At 39.8% G+C, this 17,426-nt stretch overlaps 1 protein-coding gene across 1 annotated transcript in view; it reads right to left on the bottom strand.

Annotated features, from left to right (window-relative positions):
- Positions 1-17,426, bottom strand: part of ctnnd2a (catenin (cadherin-associated protein), delta 2a) — a gene marked incomplete at its 3' end in the record, with an annotated part of 207,662 nt that overhangs the window by 145,127 nt on the left and 45,109 nt on the right. Inside the window, exon 2 of the mRNA XM_083901908.1 lies at positions 14,223-14,335. Coding sequence (XP_083758034.1) covers positions 14,223-14,335 — 113 coding nt within the window. The remainder of the gene's footprint in view (positions 1-14,222; positions 14,336-17,426) is intronic.

The raw sequence follows: 17,426 nt of genomic DNA on the forward strand, positions 1-17,426 counted from the left end.
TTGCAATCAGTCTATTGATCCAGGAAAAAAAACAGTGTTTAGTTGGATTATTGTATTGATTGTCATGTTTTACCAGGGGTGAAGATTTACGTTCACATTCATGGTGACAACTGAAAACAAACAGATGTTACTCTGATACACAGTTGACAAGGAAACTGAAACCTACACCGCCTATCAGTCAACCAATATATTTCTTTCCTCGCTGCAAATGATATTAGAAAATCAGAATATAAAAATTATGAAAAAAAAAAGAAGGATGTACACAGGATGCGTGAATGGGGCCTTTGCACAGCTCCCTCATGTGTGCTAGTCTCCCGTCGCACTGTACTGAATATAGCCATGTTAGCAGTACCACCTGCAAAGGCCCCATTGTATTGTTCCACATTTCCTGCATTGCATAAAAACTGTGTCACTTTGAAAAGGTTTGGCAAGAGTTTGGTCCACAATGCGGATACAACTCCGTGTTAAATATAGAGCGACTCCCAAGCTTTCTTTGTACAAGAAATGTCAACAAGGTCTCAAATTACCGCCTACCTTTATTTTTAGTGCCAAGTATTGCTTCAGTCCCCCCGTTATTTTTAGTTTGGGGCAGCGAAGCAGTGCAATGTTTAGCACAGTTGTCTCACCGCTAAAAAATGCTGGGGTTTGAATCCTAATTCAGCTTAGGGCCTTTGTTTTTGGCGTTTGCATATTCTCTCTGTGTCTGCGTGGGTTTTCTCTCGATATTTCCGACTTCCTCCTAAGTTAATTAGAGAATGTGAGTGTGAATGGTTGTTTGCTGCTGTATGTTGGCTCTGTGATAGATTGTTCATCGTGAGCCTCGCCTCTTGCCTTATGGCATTGGCAGCAGTATCCACAATAAAAGGTTGTTTGAATATAATATTTGCTTCATAACAAAAGGCTTAAACTGATAGTGTTATTGTTGTTTACCATCATCCTGCAGAAGTCCCTTAATATATTAACAGAGTGAATTTCACTTTGAGAAATCCCGTGCTCTGCACCTCTGTGAACCACTCATATGAGCTACGAGATGAAACCTGGAAACTGTGACTCACCACAAGATTTGATTTGGATTATGTTGGGTTTGAATCATCGAATGACTCCCACCTCAGAGGATGTCGGCTGACTCATTGGGTTACAAATGCAAACAAAAATCGATTTAGGAGCATCCCGAGCAGGTGATAAAAGTCACAATGAAAAGTGTAATCAAAGCATCCAGTTATGGCTCTTGGGAGGATTCTACCACCGACAACAAACCACGGCCCCAAGAAAAATGAACTTGCTTGCTACTTGTGTTCTAAATCCCAGATGAAGTCTTTGTGGAAATGTGACGCTTTGTTCAGTTACGCAGCATGCACTGCTTCATGTTTCAGTTAATGAATCAAATCAATCATTTGTCCTCTCTTTTAGTCTGGTTTCAAACTGCACACTGGTTTTTATTATTCATGTAGGCACTAGAGGTAAGAAGGCAGAATAAAAGTGTGGAGTCGGAACAGAGATCTCGTCTTTTTCTGTCCATTATGGTCGTCTTATCATTACCCTTATGTATTAATGGCAATGTTTTGGTGTGGGTTTCTTAGGACATGGTGGAGAATATGCTGTGCATACAGACAGAAAATCTGTCTGTGGTACACACACACACACACACACACACACACACACACACACACCAGCATAACATGCACTCCACAAGTGAAAATCTCCTCAAACTGCCCCAGGCATTGATTCCTGTGCCCTCAGGGTCTAATGCCTTAAGGACAAACTCACTTACTCACAGTTCTTCTTCTTTTCCTTAGTCTCACTGTCTTTGCACCTTATATGTATTATAGAGATACTGTACATATTGACGCGAGAGCTTCCCACCATCATTTCAGTAAGGGTTAAAAAAATTCAAAGCAGTAAAATCTTCATGTGAAAAGTTTTTGACATGAATGGTCACATGTATATCTGCTGGAACAAAACCCTTCATTCTTGCCTCTGAATTCGTCTTTCAACTCGTCTTGGCCTCCCTAAAATATTCTTTGACAGAATCTCTAAGGCCCATCAACTCTTATCTCTTACCTCAATCTCAGGGCTTTTCTGCTCTTTACGCTCACATATCTGTCTCCATTGCTCTCTAAATGTTTCCTCCTCCTCCGCTGAGATGAATCATTGAGCCAGCCTGAACAAAAAGCTGTGGATGTACAGTACGTCAGTGACTTATTAAACCTTTTATGTCTCCTCCCGTCAAATCAAAATCCCCCGTTTAAGTGCCTCATATGTGTGGGAAAAAAATGTCTGTGCTGCCTCTACATTACACATTGAATGTGTGAAGTCTGCTGCAGGATGTTGTAGTGCTAATTATCTGTTTTAATTACATTAATATTCCTGGGTTAAATTATGAAATCGCTTATTTATAGAAATCTTGATGGGTAATTAAGGATTGACTGATGTTTGATATTGTGGTTAATAAAGCTTTCAAGGACATAATGTGTACATTACAAGTAATCGCTGGTCAATAATCACCTGCGATCAATGTGTTTTATTGAAACTGCTATAGTTGTCATATTATCAGGACAATGTTAATGACCATGTTGATTTTCTCCAGCACCAATGCACACTGAAGCAACCAAACTGCTTAATGCTGAAAGGAAGACATTCATGTTGAAATGATATCCATTATTTAATTTTGTTCATTCAAATTTATGTTTTGAAGAAACTAAATATTATCAAAACGACCTAGTACGACTTCTGATGTCTCATGTACAAATAGCCATCAATGTCCTTTTGCAACCTTTGGAGAATCATTCCCTTTCACAGCACTTAATTACATTTATTTTCTTGGGTGTCCTTGCGATGCTATTGATGCCTTGCATTTTGGAATCACTCTCATCCTGGTTGTGTAACTTTTATCTTTTCTCAGTTTCTCTATGGTGGTTGTCTCAATATTTCCCTGTTTCTTTCAGTCACACACTCTGTTTTTCTAGCCCTGCCTGCCACTCTGGCACAGTTTCATTGGTTCTTATCTATTCCCCCCACTATCTGGTGTTGAGGGAAGATAAGCATGCATTTGCATGTTTAATGAACCAAACACCCCCAAGACCCCTCAGCATGAGAAAACGCATGCACATGAAGGGACACACACACACACGCTCACACACTTGTGTCATTAACCCCATGGGGGACGGTCATTGACATATTGCATTCACAAGATCTTTACACTGACCTTAAACATAATTTAAACCCAATCCCTGGCTGCTTGTCTATTTTGGTGTTTTACAGTACTCCATCTTCTCCTCTTATTCCTTCTTCTCGATCTTATTTAGGGCTGCAACTAACGATTATTTTCATAATCAATACATCTGTTGGTTATTTTCTCGATTAATCTTGTACTTGTGTGGTTAGTAAAATGTCAGAAAATGTTGACAAATGGAATGGACAAATGAATAAATCAGTGTTTTCCAAACCTGGAAATGATGAGCAAAATTACTCAATTTGAATGATTTCTTATATGGAGCAAAGAAACTATAAGTTTCACATGTAAGAAGAAAAAATTAACCACCTGAATACAAATTAACCACACTAACCACAATCCAATCCTTAACCATCAAAAAGAGTCTAATATTAGGAGCATATTTTTTTGTTTACATGACACAAGTCATCATGGGTTAATTTGTATTCAGGTTGAAGTCATAAAACAAGCCACCTCCATATCCTTGCACATTGCAACTGACAACGGAATCACCAGCTGCTAACCCCTACAGGAGTAAACATGGCCTTTGCCTGCTTTCACACCTACAGCTGGAACGACAGACAACAGACATTAATAAGCGTCACTTAATATATATTTTTAATTGTTTGGCATAATTGGCGAGAAACAATTGAATCCAAAATTAAGTTGGAAGTTTACTTCATTAAAAGAGTAGTTAATGGCTGTCTGTCTGTCAATCCTCATTGATAACATAACCCTGGATGTGACAGGCAAAAAATTTGACTCCCAGGTAAACTTGACTGATGCTGTTCTATTATTACTCCGACAACCTCGCTGGTCTCTGCACAAAATACAGAAATCTTTTAAACACGTTTTGCCAAAATAGAGAAAAGAACCCCCGATATCCACAATCTCAAGGATTGTAAACAAATCCCAGACCTAAGTGAGAAACCACAAGTGCAATACATCACTGTCTCTCAATAAGATATATTTGCAGAATGTTTGAATAATGCTGTTCTTCAAACGTTTGTATAACGTATTTAAGCATTTACATACATGCATACGCCGTCTCAAATATAAATATTGGGCATTTTATTGTATAAACCCGTTTGCACTAGACACATGGACAGCCTGCTACAATTATTAAGGTATTAATATTTAGATTCCTCCAATTTGTGTCTTAAAACCATGATCAATTACACAAATTGGTGTCCTGTTATGAATCTGCCAGCTTGTCTGTGGTTCATTGTGTGCAAAATAAATAGATCAATAAAATGAGCTGTCTTGGATCTTTGACTTCACTTTTGAATATGGGCTGTCACTTTTTCCAAAAAGTCCTGCTCAAAGACATTACATGACACACTTTACTTTTATTTTTTAGATTAGTGGATATCTCTCTCACCCTGCACAAATAACACACTCATGCATGTGACGACAGATGCTTGTGTACAGTATGATGCATCCACTGACTCCATTAGCTGTTGGTGGAGCTATTAGTTCCATCAACTCCACTGGAGCTGACAGCTAAGTTAACAGCTGAGTCCGCAGATTTGTGTGTTATTTTGACATCTATGCCGTAGAACCAGAAATGATTCCACAAGGCGCTTTCTTTTGCTTTATAATGATCCAACGTCCGATCAGGGGAACTTTTAATATTATTTTTGTCTACCATCGTCACCACAAAACAACGTAACATTATTTTTCTCTCACGGTGACCTCTGCTGGACAAATTGGTCATTACTACACACAGTCAGACACACTCGTAAGCTGTATATTTTGAACAGTTTTAAGGTTTCTCACCCAAGATCGAACTATCTGAATTTCAAATAAAAAGTGACAGCTCTACATATGCCAAGATAAGAGTGTATACTTCAATTAATAACAATAATAAAGTATACTTTATTATTACATCATGTACAGAGCCCTCTGATTTGTAATGATGTGGAAAATGTGGGCGGAATTGTGGAATTGAGCAATAAAAAATGGAATCAACTGTTAAAAATGGAACCTTGCAGAATTTGTCATGACAGAATGGTTTTCCGAGACAATATTCCATGGGGGACCAGCACAGCACTGTCTGCACACACAGTGGACTGGACCCATTAAAACACAAGCGACAACCGCTTAATTTCTAAAGCTCATAAGAAGAACAAGGAAAAGCTGCATGCCACTCTAGTACATTCTGTTGAAGAACACCATAATATGCCTGAAAGCACTTGATGGTAATTCACATTTCTGAAATAAAATGTCTTGTCTGAAGTCATGTAAAGGTAGTACAATGCTGTGTTGCACAAATACATTTTTAAGACACTTTTGGCTGGTAAAATAAGTGTAAAACATGAAAGAATTTAATGGAATTTGGAAAAAATAATAAAACAGATTGAAAAGGGTTCTATGATAGGAAGATTTCAGTTTAATTAACAATTAAGGTGGCTGCTAGCAATGCTTTTCAAGGAAGCACAGTAAGTGAAAATGTGGGGTGTCTTTTTTACTGAAATACAAAAAAAGCAATTTACAGCAAAGACTGATAGATGGGAAGGAAAGATGAAACAAAACTGAGAGAAGAAGAGAGGAAGATAGACAGTGGGGACGAAAGCTGTGTGAGAGATGTTGCCACCTGCCACCATTATTCTCATCTCTTCTTGGAAATGCATCATCAGTCATTTGGTGGTAGCATAAGTGGTGGTATCATTATCACTCACATGGGTATATATACACACACACACACACACAAGGTGTATTTTAAGGTATAATGCAGCACCAACCTATAATTTGAGTTCTCTCAATGCAGCATTTTGCTGAGCTTATAAAAACGCCTGCAGCTAATGGTGTGATGGATCCCTCTATTATCACACAACGCGGGGGACCAGAGTGGGGTATAGTGAGATAAAGGAAAGTAATTGGGCAGTATTTTAGTTGTGACAAAAGCAGGACGGTGGTCAGTAACAGAGAAGTCGAAATGCTGGCTCACTGTGATGGACCTGCAAATTCTCGACTTCATGAAGCACAAATCATCAGTGTGTGTGCTGTGTCTTTAAAACCATTTCATATTCAATTTGCAGAAAGGATTAGAATGCATACATACATCGCAACAGGACTGATTCACCGATTGTCTTAAACCAGACTTTATTTGGGTAATTAAAAAGGACAGAGTTGTATCTCTAGGTATCTCTGGGCCAATATCCATGGGCTTTTTTTGATTGTGGGTCAACATGCTAAAAAAGGGGATGCTTTTTTTGTTTTTCTTTAATTTTTTTATGTGTTGAATGTGTGTAAAATCAATAGCACAGAAATTGGGGAAGAAAACAAGAAAATGGAAGCAGGAAACACAAATGAAGAAAGCACCAGTGAGACCAGTGATGGAGAATCTATTTTATCTGTCTCTTCAGTCCCTCATTCACACTATCTGTGACTAAAAGATTTAAAATCACTGCTTGAATAGCATACATTATAAGACCGGGCCAAACAAGTTTTAGTGTCAAAATGATTCCTGCCAAAATAAGAGACATTGGACCCAGAAAAATGACAAACAAAATGTCAGTGAGCGTTGGTGGGTTTTTACCGACTTACAAATATGTCTATTTCATGAGCTTTAGATGGCAACAAAATGTGTAAATGACATTATTTCAGACTTCAAAATATGATCTACTGTCAATTATTATTTGACATTTGAAGTATATCGTTTTGAAAATGGATTTATCTGCTATGCCAGCTATTAATGATTCCTCGAAGGATGAGTCATGACAAAGTTATGACCATCGTCAGGTCGAGTGTGCCTAATTCCTGCCTCAGGGCTGCTGGTATAACCATAAACTCTTGTTAAAACACTTGTGACAACTGGGCTATGAGGACAAAGATAGGAAAATAAGATGGGAGCAATTTAGACAGAGCATGTTCCAATGACCAACAAGCAGGGGACTTTTTTTTTGTTCCTTCAAATGTTTCCGGCACTCGCCAAGTGCCTGGGGTCTATTAGTTGCTGTGATCAACTCTAAAGTGTGTGAAGACTAAGACCATACCAGTGGTGTGAGTGTCTGCTCCTGAGGGTCCGACAACTTTATAGTCTAGTAAGTCTGCTTGCCCCTGAGAAAAGTCTCGGGCAGAGGCTGAAGGATTGTGTGGCGATATGCGAGTGTGTGTTCATATGCAGCACAAAGAGTGGAGCTGTTCCTTGCTGGTGTGGAACTAAATGTCACAGATTGATTGGAATAAATAGTCAGACAGAGTTCTCTGAGAATGGGGCTCTAAGATGCATGCAGCGCGAGTGTGTGGTGACTTATTGTTCACCCCGTCCCGCATATGCACACACACACACACACACACACACACACACACACACACACACACACAAACACACCTGTCGTGGACACATAGGTTTTACCTTTCTCTGACCTCCCCCCGGGGTCTTTGGGCAGATGTGTTAGTCCGAGCAACACAATCAGAAAGCTGTTACCGCCTCAGGACATTAACTTTACACCTCGCACTCCCTCACGCTTTCACACATATACACACACACGCTTAAAGCAGAGTGTGTCTGTATCTCACTCCGTCCATAGGTAACATACAGTATGTGTGGCACTATGAAATCAATATTTTTTTCATATCTACTTGATGATTGCTACTAACACACAAACAATGAACAGCAGCAGAGGGAAAACATCTAGAGATGTCTAAATCAAAGTTCCATCTGTTTAGAACACAGAAATAATCAACATGCTTCATCTCATGAGTGAGGTTAATGCATGACAGCATGATACATAAATTATAGGGGGGGAGTCTCTTTAACATCACTCTTTAGACCAGCACGCATGCACAAAACCAGCACTTGATATCCAGGACGAGACATACCGCACGGCAAGTCGAGAGAACACACAACGAATCGATTCGGTTTATTAGCAAAGTGATAAAGCATTATGATGTCTGTAAAACACAGAAATGAAAACTAGAGGACAGAGAGACAAAGACAAGTGTGAGAGAAAATAAGACAATGAGAACGAGCAAAAGACGGAGAGCAAGAGAACGGGGGGGAAAATGGAAGATAATAAATCAATGAACCTATTCTGTGGCAGCCACGGGGTAATGAAAGCTATTTATTAGCCATCTCTCTCTTTCCTCCTCTACCTCATACCTTCTTTTTTTCTTTCTTTAGTACACTGCGTTTTTTTCCCCACACCCAGCATTGATACTCACATCTCTCTCCACTAAACGCTAATAATTCCATGAAGCACAACAGAATACTCATTTAGACGCCACATTTATTTCACTCAACTTTGTTTGTCGTCTACAGAACACGTGATGGTCTGCCTGGATTACTGTTATCTGACATGACCTTTCAGATTTAAAGCAATTAGTAGTAGCATTTTCAAGTGCTATGTCCTTTTCAATTAATGGCATGGCTTCACCACGACTACTCTATTATATAGATAAACAGTCAGGCTTTAATATTCCACAGTTATAGTAAATTTTACTATTACTGTGGAATATTAAAGCCTGACTGCTTAATATACACATTCCTCGTTGCTTGTATAAACGCTTCAGAATTATAACCACAAGGTGTTTAACTGGTAGAGTATTTAAATATATATTATGTGGTTGTAAAAGATGGAATATGAGAATAATAATGTGTACAAAAATGCCCAGCAAGGTCACCGTATGGCAGACAAAGACCAGAGAGAGCTTTAATGCTCTGAACTTCTGTATGCATTAAGCTCTATGTGAATTTTCACATTGTTGTGAACAATATAACCAATAAACCAATAAAATGGATAATAACCTGTAACCTAAATAAGTAGCATCGATGTGTTAATACACATTATTGCAGGAAAAGTTATACACTTAAAATGCTTAATAACCCTTCATAACCCTAATTATATAATGTCATAACCAATGTATTACTAAGCACTTAAATAAAAGACTGAGATAAAAGACGAGATGCATATTTATTAAATAATGTCAGTTTTGATTTGGCAAGATTGAACCCTAACATCAAACCTAAAAATGGAACATCTAGGAACTTTAGGCATAACAGCATGTGAATAGCTGTGATTATTGACATTAAAGCTTCAAAATGTTTACCTAAAATTCAGTCTTTTCCCAGTGTGGAATAAAAACTTAATCCACACTGAAATCACTATTTTCTACAGCTACTGTACAGCTCATCACTTGCAGGAAACAAGAAATGCAACAAGCTTTCCACTATAGTGTTATTTCTCAAAACAGATCTTTACATAACTTGGCATTCTGGCTTTCCTGTATTGGCAAAAAATAGATTAAACAAACTGAAACACGTCGACCATGAGTTTGGTGGTGATTTCCTTTAAAAGAACACTAAAAGGATGAGCAGTGCAGCCAGTCAGGCTGAAAAGACAGCAGGAGTGAACATTTCCCACTGGTTGCCACTTACCACTAATGTTAGAAAAATGATAAATTAGTCTCGGCATGGTGTTGGGAGTCTACATGTTTGCATGTTGGTGTGAATGTGTGCACATATTTCCCTCTTGTAAAGCGTTGCTTCACGTGCCAACAGCTCACAGTGTGAACAGATGTTTGTCAGTAATGCCCTGGGTTTTCTGATTTTTTATTTATTTTTTACTGGGGTCCTCAGCGCCGAGGAAGAGTCCATTGAGATGCCTGAATTGCTTTTTCGACCGAAACTTAACTAAGGACACGCAGGCTCACAGCGGCTGCCAGAAACACACACACAGACACGCAAATACAGCACTAGCACTAAGTGTGTAAATAAAATACAAAACTGTGCACATTTGGAACAATAAGACAGACAGGTTACAAGGCATGTGGTCTTCAGATCTTTTCACTTCAAGCCTGTCAAATTGAGATTGACCCACTGTTGCTTTAGATCAGAGTAGGTTTTTCATCAAATCCTGGTGTATGTCTATCTGTCTCTATTTCTATCTTCCAGTTCAAACATCACATATGGATAACCCGTACCCTGGACATTTCCTATGGGCCTAAGGGTCTGACCAGCTATAAGAATGAGTGTATGAACCTCATGATCGATGGATCCTTCCCGACACCTCATCACGTCTCAAAGAGGCAAGTAGAAGCTACCTGCTTCTACAGATGACATTTTGAGCCAGTTCCTGGAGCACTTGGACACTTGAAATGGTCACAATAACAGCAAAGGTTGAGCAGAGAAACCAGACTACTGACATAACAATTTTGGGATAGAAACTACTGGCTGCGCAGTGTCAAATTTCTGTATTTTGGCACCTGTGTGAATAGTGTGGCTATTTTACACCCACATAGCCGACAAAATCAGCACTCTAATATTTATGTCAGTACGCCCCTGCCATCTTTGTCATGTGCCTTCGTAATTTTTACCCTCTGCTCCATTATAACACCTTGTTACTCAGATCCAGCAAGCCCACTCTAAATTTAGCTTCTGCCTGTCACCGAGACCCTGATGAAGGAGAAGAAAATGAGCAGTGATGTTGGAGAACATGAGAAAGGTTAGCTCTGTCTCTCAGGATAGCATCAAACACTCTACGATCATTCTGTTATATCATTAATATCTGTAGTTGCTTGGAAAAGAAAAATAGCAGGGGGAAATAATTAATAAGAGAGAGTGTGTCAATCAAAATTGACAACATCTGAGTTAATTTGTTCCATGTGCATATGTATAAAACAAAAGAAAGACAAATGCACATCACTCTCTGTTGTTGACATGAATTTTCTGTCAGCAGACAAAAGCTTAGCCAAGCAAGTGCTCTATATCTGATGTGATAATCATAAGATGATGCAACTGTGAGAGAGCAGACTTGACAGCAGACATACTTTCCTGGCACAGACACCTAAACCCTGCCCCACACTAGAGGAGCTTAAAAACGACGACTTGATTTTTTCTTTAAAAGTGGGAGACCACAGACACAACAAACTTTGTAACCGACTTTCAATGTTTTAATCCTGAAAGCACGGACTAGACGATCCAATCAAGACACAGATTAATCAAACAATTTCAGGGAGGAGATTCCAGGAATTTCGGGATCTCACAGAAACTTGCGTGATTTACCATGACTTCAGGATATAAACAGACATGGAGGCAGGCAGTCGGTGTTGTCAATAGCTCTATTGTGTGCAATGTTTTTGCTGAGAAACGGCCAAAACGAATGAAGTGATGGCTGCGAAGACGGACATTACAGGATACAGAAGGCACCGAAGATTGTCGTAAGGGCCAGATTGGGACAGAAACCTGGCAAATTATCCTCTAGTGTAGAGCAGGCTTAAGTTTTGGTGCTAAAAACCACTATGGCCTAATTTTCAGTGGGCTTCTCTCAAACACTTATCATTGAATTACAAAAATATTTCTAGCATACCAAGATGATTTCAAAGTTAGAGCATAGATAACAGGGTTCTCTTTTTGATCATCTTTGAATTGTTTCCTAAGCACACAGTGCAGGACTGGCTTTGTGATAACTTTGTGAATGTCCTTGAACCAGGCAAAACTGTGACACATTTCTGGAGAGAAAACGAGAAAATATGAATGTGAAATGTTGGGCCACTGATGGTGCCCAGCTCAGCTGACAGAGTTTGACAGCAGCTGCAGAAAAGAATGGGAGGAAATCTCTATATCCAGGTGTAAAAAAGCTTGTTATGTCATACTCATGGACAGGAGATAGTGAATAATTTGGACACAAATTTGGATGCATAGTGTACATTTACACTTTTTAGTGTGTCTATGTCTAAGTGTGCCTGTATGCAATGACTATTGCCTACAATAGATATATATACAATATAATAGCCAATAGAATATTGAGTATCCTTGCGCTACTGGTCAAAGCTCTGGATCTGGGCGATTCAATCCAAAATCATATGTACTGCATGTTTCTCTATGCACAGACTGTAAAAGTGTAAAGCGAGACCATTTCAGCCGAGTTATGTCTTGGACTATTTTTTTTCCTTCATAGGAGCAGAAAATGCATGACACAGTTGGGGAATTGTATATAAAATACTTCATACCTTTAAAAGGTCTAAATATCAGTACCTGTAGATACTTGAGTTTGTGATACAAATATTGTCATCATCGTACAGAATATATATCGTGCCATGTGAGTTTTTGTATCACTGCTCAAGTACATGAACAAATCATGGAATTTCAGTACAAGCCCTGGAGAGAAGACTCTAAATTTCCACAGAGATTTGTTGGTGACGCAAAAAGAATGAACTGGGAAAGTTCAAAAGTGTCTTTTTTCACCGCCGGATGCTCTGTTCTCCCTCTCTTATGCAATAATCTGCCTGAGGGTGTCAGATGGATGCTGAATTTATATCAACCTGACTCTCCGACATGACAGAAAAATCAGGCATGTACCAGTTCGTACATACACACGTGAAACAAAACATCACCGAGTAAATCACTTTAACTAAAATTCCACAGTGTCTTCCAAAGCCACTGTGGAAGAAAATGTGAGGCAACAATCATTCAGGAGGAGGAAATGTGGAGATGTTAAGCTCAAGGTTCAAAGTCTGCACATAAAATTAAATATTTGCAAGCCAACACACATCACTCCTTCATCCAGCCCTCACTCCTTCATCATGAACTCCCTCGATCTCTTTCCCTCATCTAAAATAGCAGTCATAGCAGCAGAAAGGTCAGAATTGATTGGGAAATGTAATGAAATATTTTCAAGGGTTCCAGGGCTCTGATTAATTAATATTGTAATGTGGAAAAAGGTTCCAGGGACAACGGAGAGAACAAAGTTTTGGTTCCGAAGCAACATGCGTTAAAGGACAGCTTGTGACCATGCATGTGTGCTCCTTTACGTCTTGCTATCTTGAGGCAACATGAAGCCACCACGGCGTTAACTTTTGACCAGGTTTTTGTTGGTCAATGGTATTTTCAAGCTTGTGTAAGCAGTGAATGAGATGTGCCTACATGGTTCACAGTGCACATACACTTTGCTCGTTACACATACATAGACACGCTTCTGCTCCTCCTCCGCTTCCTCATCAGTTATATGCACGTTGAATGTCAGTAAAATTCTTTACCCTGTGCAGTCTAATGGAATTGTTGATGGGACAGAGGAAATCATTGAACTGAGGAGGCACAGGGTCCATCGGCCAAGGACCACATACCCATTCCATTAGCACAGATGGAGAGGTGCTGCTGGGCTGTGTTGCAGAGGCACATCTGTCAGATCTCAACTGTGAGGGAACAGGACTCATATCTGCTGCTGTGGTGCTGTGTCTTTTTTTCACAGACATTAGAAAACTGCTCTTCTGCTGATGATAATTTAAATAATAAATATCATGTTGAATGTACGGGTTCGAGAGATTTTGTTTGTGTGTTGTAGCTGCACATCATATGAGACAGTGTGCTTCTGTCTCATCTTCTGGCGCTTGTTCTTAACGTCAAACCTGACTTTGTCACATTTCTTTCAAGCCTATACTCTCCTTGTTTTGCCCACCCGGGCCGGCTCTCAAGCACATCTCTATCTCCAGCAGGGAGCCGTTCACACCTGCATTTGCCAGTATGTGCCAGACACATACTCGCCTGGCTTTAAAAGGGAATGTCACGCAAAAATCTGATTGGCTCAATTGATGCAACGCCCCAAAACCCAAGGATAACTCAGCCAACCCTGTTGCGGCAAGAAAACTCCAACATGCACTGGACTGCTACTGGACCACACACTATAGATAATTTAAAGAGAGTCCTTTGTGTCTGTGAGTGTGAGCATGTGCGTATCTCAATCCATTCAGCTGGTAAACGCACACCACAGCAGCGGTAACAGTGGTAAGACTTTCCAGTATAATGACCGAGGAGAAAACATCGCTGTGGTGTGCAACAGTGTGCATGTCACACACACGCGTGTATAGGGTGAGTGTTTAATGGCGCAGTCTGTGTTGGTGTCTTTAGGGACATTTTACACAAATATACAAGCACTCATGCATACAAGCATATGTTCACCACACAAAACCCATCCACAACATACACAATGGGCAAAGAGAAAGATACAGTAGAGTGTGTGTGTGAGAGAGAGAGCAAGAGAGAGAGAGAGAAAGAGGAATTGAATGTCACCTGATGCTGCTCATGCTTCCTGCCTCTGATCCGAGTTTGCATCTCTCGAGCTGGGTGGCAACAATCTGACGTTCGGCCTCGAGTTCCCTGGTCAGCCGCTCAAATTGAAGTTCCTGGTGGGGATAAAAACAAGAAGTGTGAGTGCACATGAGAGAGGGCTGAGAATCTGCAGGGAAGCGAAGCTGTGCATGTATAAATGTGACTGTTACCACATGGAAGCAGATCAATAGTTTAGGGTGTTCCTCCCCTCCGAGAATAATGTGCATGTGCAATTGAGTGCGTGTGTATGCAAGATGACGCATGTGTGTGTGTGTGTGTGTGTGAGCGAGACCCAGAGAGAAAGAAAGAGAGCATGCTGGATTGATTGGTTTTCTCAAAGCCATTTAAAGCTTTGAATGAGTTGATCCCCAGTCTATCCCAAGTCTCCAACTTCAATCATCTCTCCTCCCTGAACACTGGAGAGCACAATGCAATTCGTCTACCCCTTTTCACACATGCTTACAGCAATTTACTCATAACTATACACAGTCTTTCTTCCCCTCTCTCCCTGCCTTCCCCTCAAACACACCAATACTTCATTGTTACTTTCTCTTCCTCTCTCTCCGACACACACACTCTCAAGTGCAAATACACATGTAGTTCGAGGAGAGGTACATCATCATATCTAGTAAGCAGAGGTTCCGTAACTCACTCAAGCAATCTAGACAGCATTATCACAAGGAGGATGTACATAAGGCCAGGCTAAAGTCAACCAAGCTATCATCTTTTTTCAGAGATGCAGCTGCCCAGTGTAGTTAAAATCTTCTTCCTCTTCCTGGCTATTAAATGTGACAAATGTGTACATACTTTCCATGGAGATCAATGTTGTATATATTCAAAATTGCACACAATAGGAGCAGGGCAAGTCATGATACATTTAGAATTTGTAACAGATTTAAGTCAGTTTTCCGGTGAGATTCACTGGTGGTACATAAAAAAAATAAACTTTAACCTGAAGAAGCATATTCTTTCTGAAAAATGTGTTATTTTAAATTTCATTTCATACACATTCCCATATTTTCTGGATGTGTTCCAATCAGGGGAGATATATATATTTTGGATTCTAGTCATTTAAATTATGATGAGATGCCAACACAGTCCACAACAGAGCATCAGAAGATACATCAGATACTGTAGGTAGTGAATAAGAGTGAGGGGCTGTAATTCATGCACACCCCTGCATTATTTACCACATGTACGGGACACACTCGTAAATACTAAATAATCCCTGCTTTCCTGCATTCATAACTCTGTCTCAATAAATTATTTCTTTTTTCTCTTCATCTATATGCAACACATTAAATCTCATACATATGAACAACAAACTCGCTGGTTCAGCCACCCCTATGATTTGCAAAGATAGTTGATGCTGGAAATTTGAACAGGGTCTATTAAAGTCTTAGGCCCCCCCGTAAATGTAAATTACAGCTTTATTTTACAGCAGGTTGCCTCATTTCAAAGCCCCGCTCTGCTCCTCACTGTGACTGTTGTCAACCTCGTTTGCCACAAATGTGACTCCTTTAAACCCTCAAGGTGTAAACATTTGAATCGATGCACCGTAAGTAGCATTATGCTAATTGGTGATATAGGGTCTCAATGGTTACGTTTCTCAAAAGCCTGCTGAGGTGACGTGGTAAATGCCTGAATGCCAAAACAGATGGTAAACCTGTGAGGCCAGGTCTGAGGGTGAAACCTGCTAAATTATGCATAACCCTTTGTCACATTCTTTTCCCAACTCCTTTGTCTAAGAGCAACCTGTGTCTCTGATACGTTAGTATAACTGACGCCGAACAAAATGAACTGCAACTGACAAAGGTATTTGAGAGGACATGTATTAAATTGCTTATAAAGTGACATTATATACCAGAATCAACCAGAGAAGTTAGTATAACTAAGTTGTCCAATCTGCAAAGAAAGCTTAGGTTTGATCTATTATGGACGCGAGAATTTCCTTGAGCTTTTTAAAAACATCTTAATTCTTACTGTATTGTTGCCATCACTACACATGGCGTGTAAAATCCTGTTAGTTACTCGCAAGTAAGTACAGTAAATTTGACATGCAAATAGTGATAGTGATAGTTTTCTTCTTCACAGGAGTGAAAAGTAAACAATAAGATAATGTGCAAGTAATTAACCTTGCAAACTCAAAATAAAATATAAAGATGGAGAGATCTTTTCATATACAGTATATGAACAATAGTTTGTGACAACAATGCTGATGTTGGATCAGTGTACATCTAGCATCGCATTGTAAACTTAATAAATTAAATGATTTGTCATTGTGGGTAGCATTCTGGCTAACTTTTCTGTTAATCCTGAGCAATGTAACCTCATAAACAGTTTGTTTTGTATGCAGTTGTATAGTTTACCTTGATGTCTGTAAGCGTCAGCAATCCAAAAAAAAACTGATGAGTTGGGAGTTTCGGCTGGTGCTCTACTGTGCGTTTCTATCAAAATGCACCAGGTGTAGGATTCCACTATGTTATGCATATGCTGTGCCTGTGTGTCACCGCCTCCCTCTCAGAATATGAATAGAGCAGCAGCAACAATCAGCAAAAAAAAAAAGGTGTCTATGGCAACTGTAGAACCCCTCGTCCACCCCTCGACATTATAAATGAGGTCCTGACTCCTCCCTCGCGCACAGTTTCTGCCCTTTCACATGCCTTCACTGCTCTCACAAAGATGACCTGCATACTGTATTCAATTACCTCTTCACCAAAAAGTTGAAGGAGGGGGCAAGTCACATCGTGTGAGTGTCAGGAATATGACCAGCCTCTTTCACAAGCACCATATACTAATCCTCATTTTAGTTTAGAGAACTTGTCGTTAAGCAGTGAATGCTAATTGAAACTACTTAAATGAATGCACTCCTGCTCACTGTACAGGAACAAAAGCTGTGTTGAAGTGCTTTCACACCAAATGTGATGCAAATGTTTCACTAGATGAGTTTACATACAGCACTTTTGCCTTTGCATTTGTCGACCCAGTCGGAACAGGCCCTTTCTGCCATGTCCCCAAAGTAAACACAAACCAGATGCAAATTTCACCGTCCCCGAGACAGAAAAAGGATCGTGTGAAGTGACATTGCAAAATCCAATCAGCAGTGACATTCCCCCAACGTCCCCCAAAGTTGTATCAGAAATGCAGGGTCAGTTGCTTTGACGT

This window comes from Microchirus variegatus (assembly GCF_963457635.1).
Source record: "Microchirus variegatus genome assembly, chromosome: 15".
Classification (NCBI taxonomy): domain Eukaryota; kingdom Metazoa; phylum Chordata; class Actinopteri; order Pleuronectiformes; family Soleidae; genus Microchirus; species Microchirus variegatus.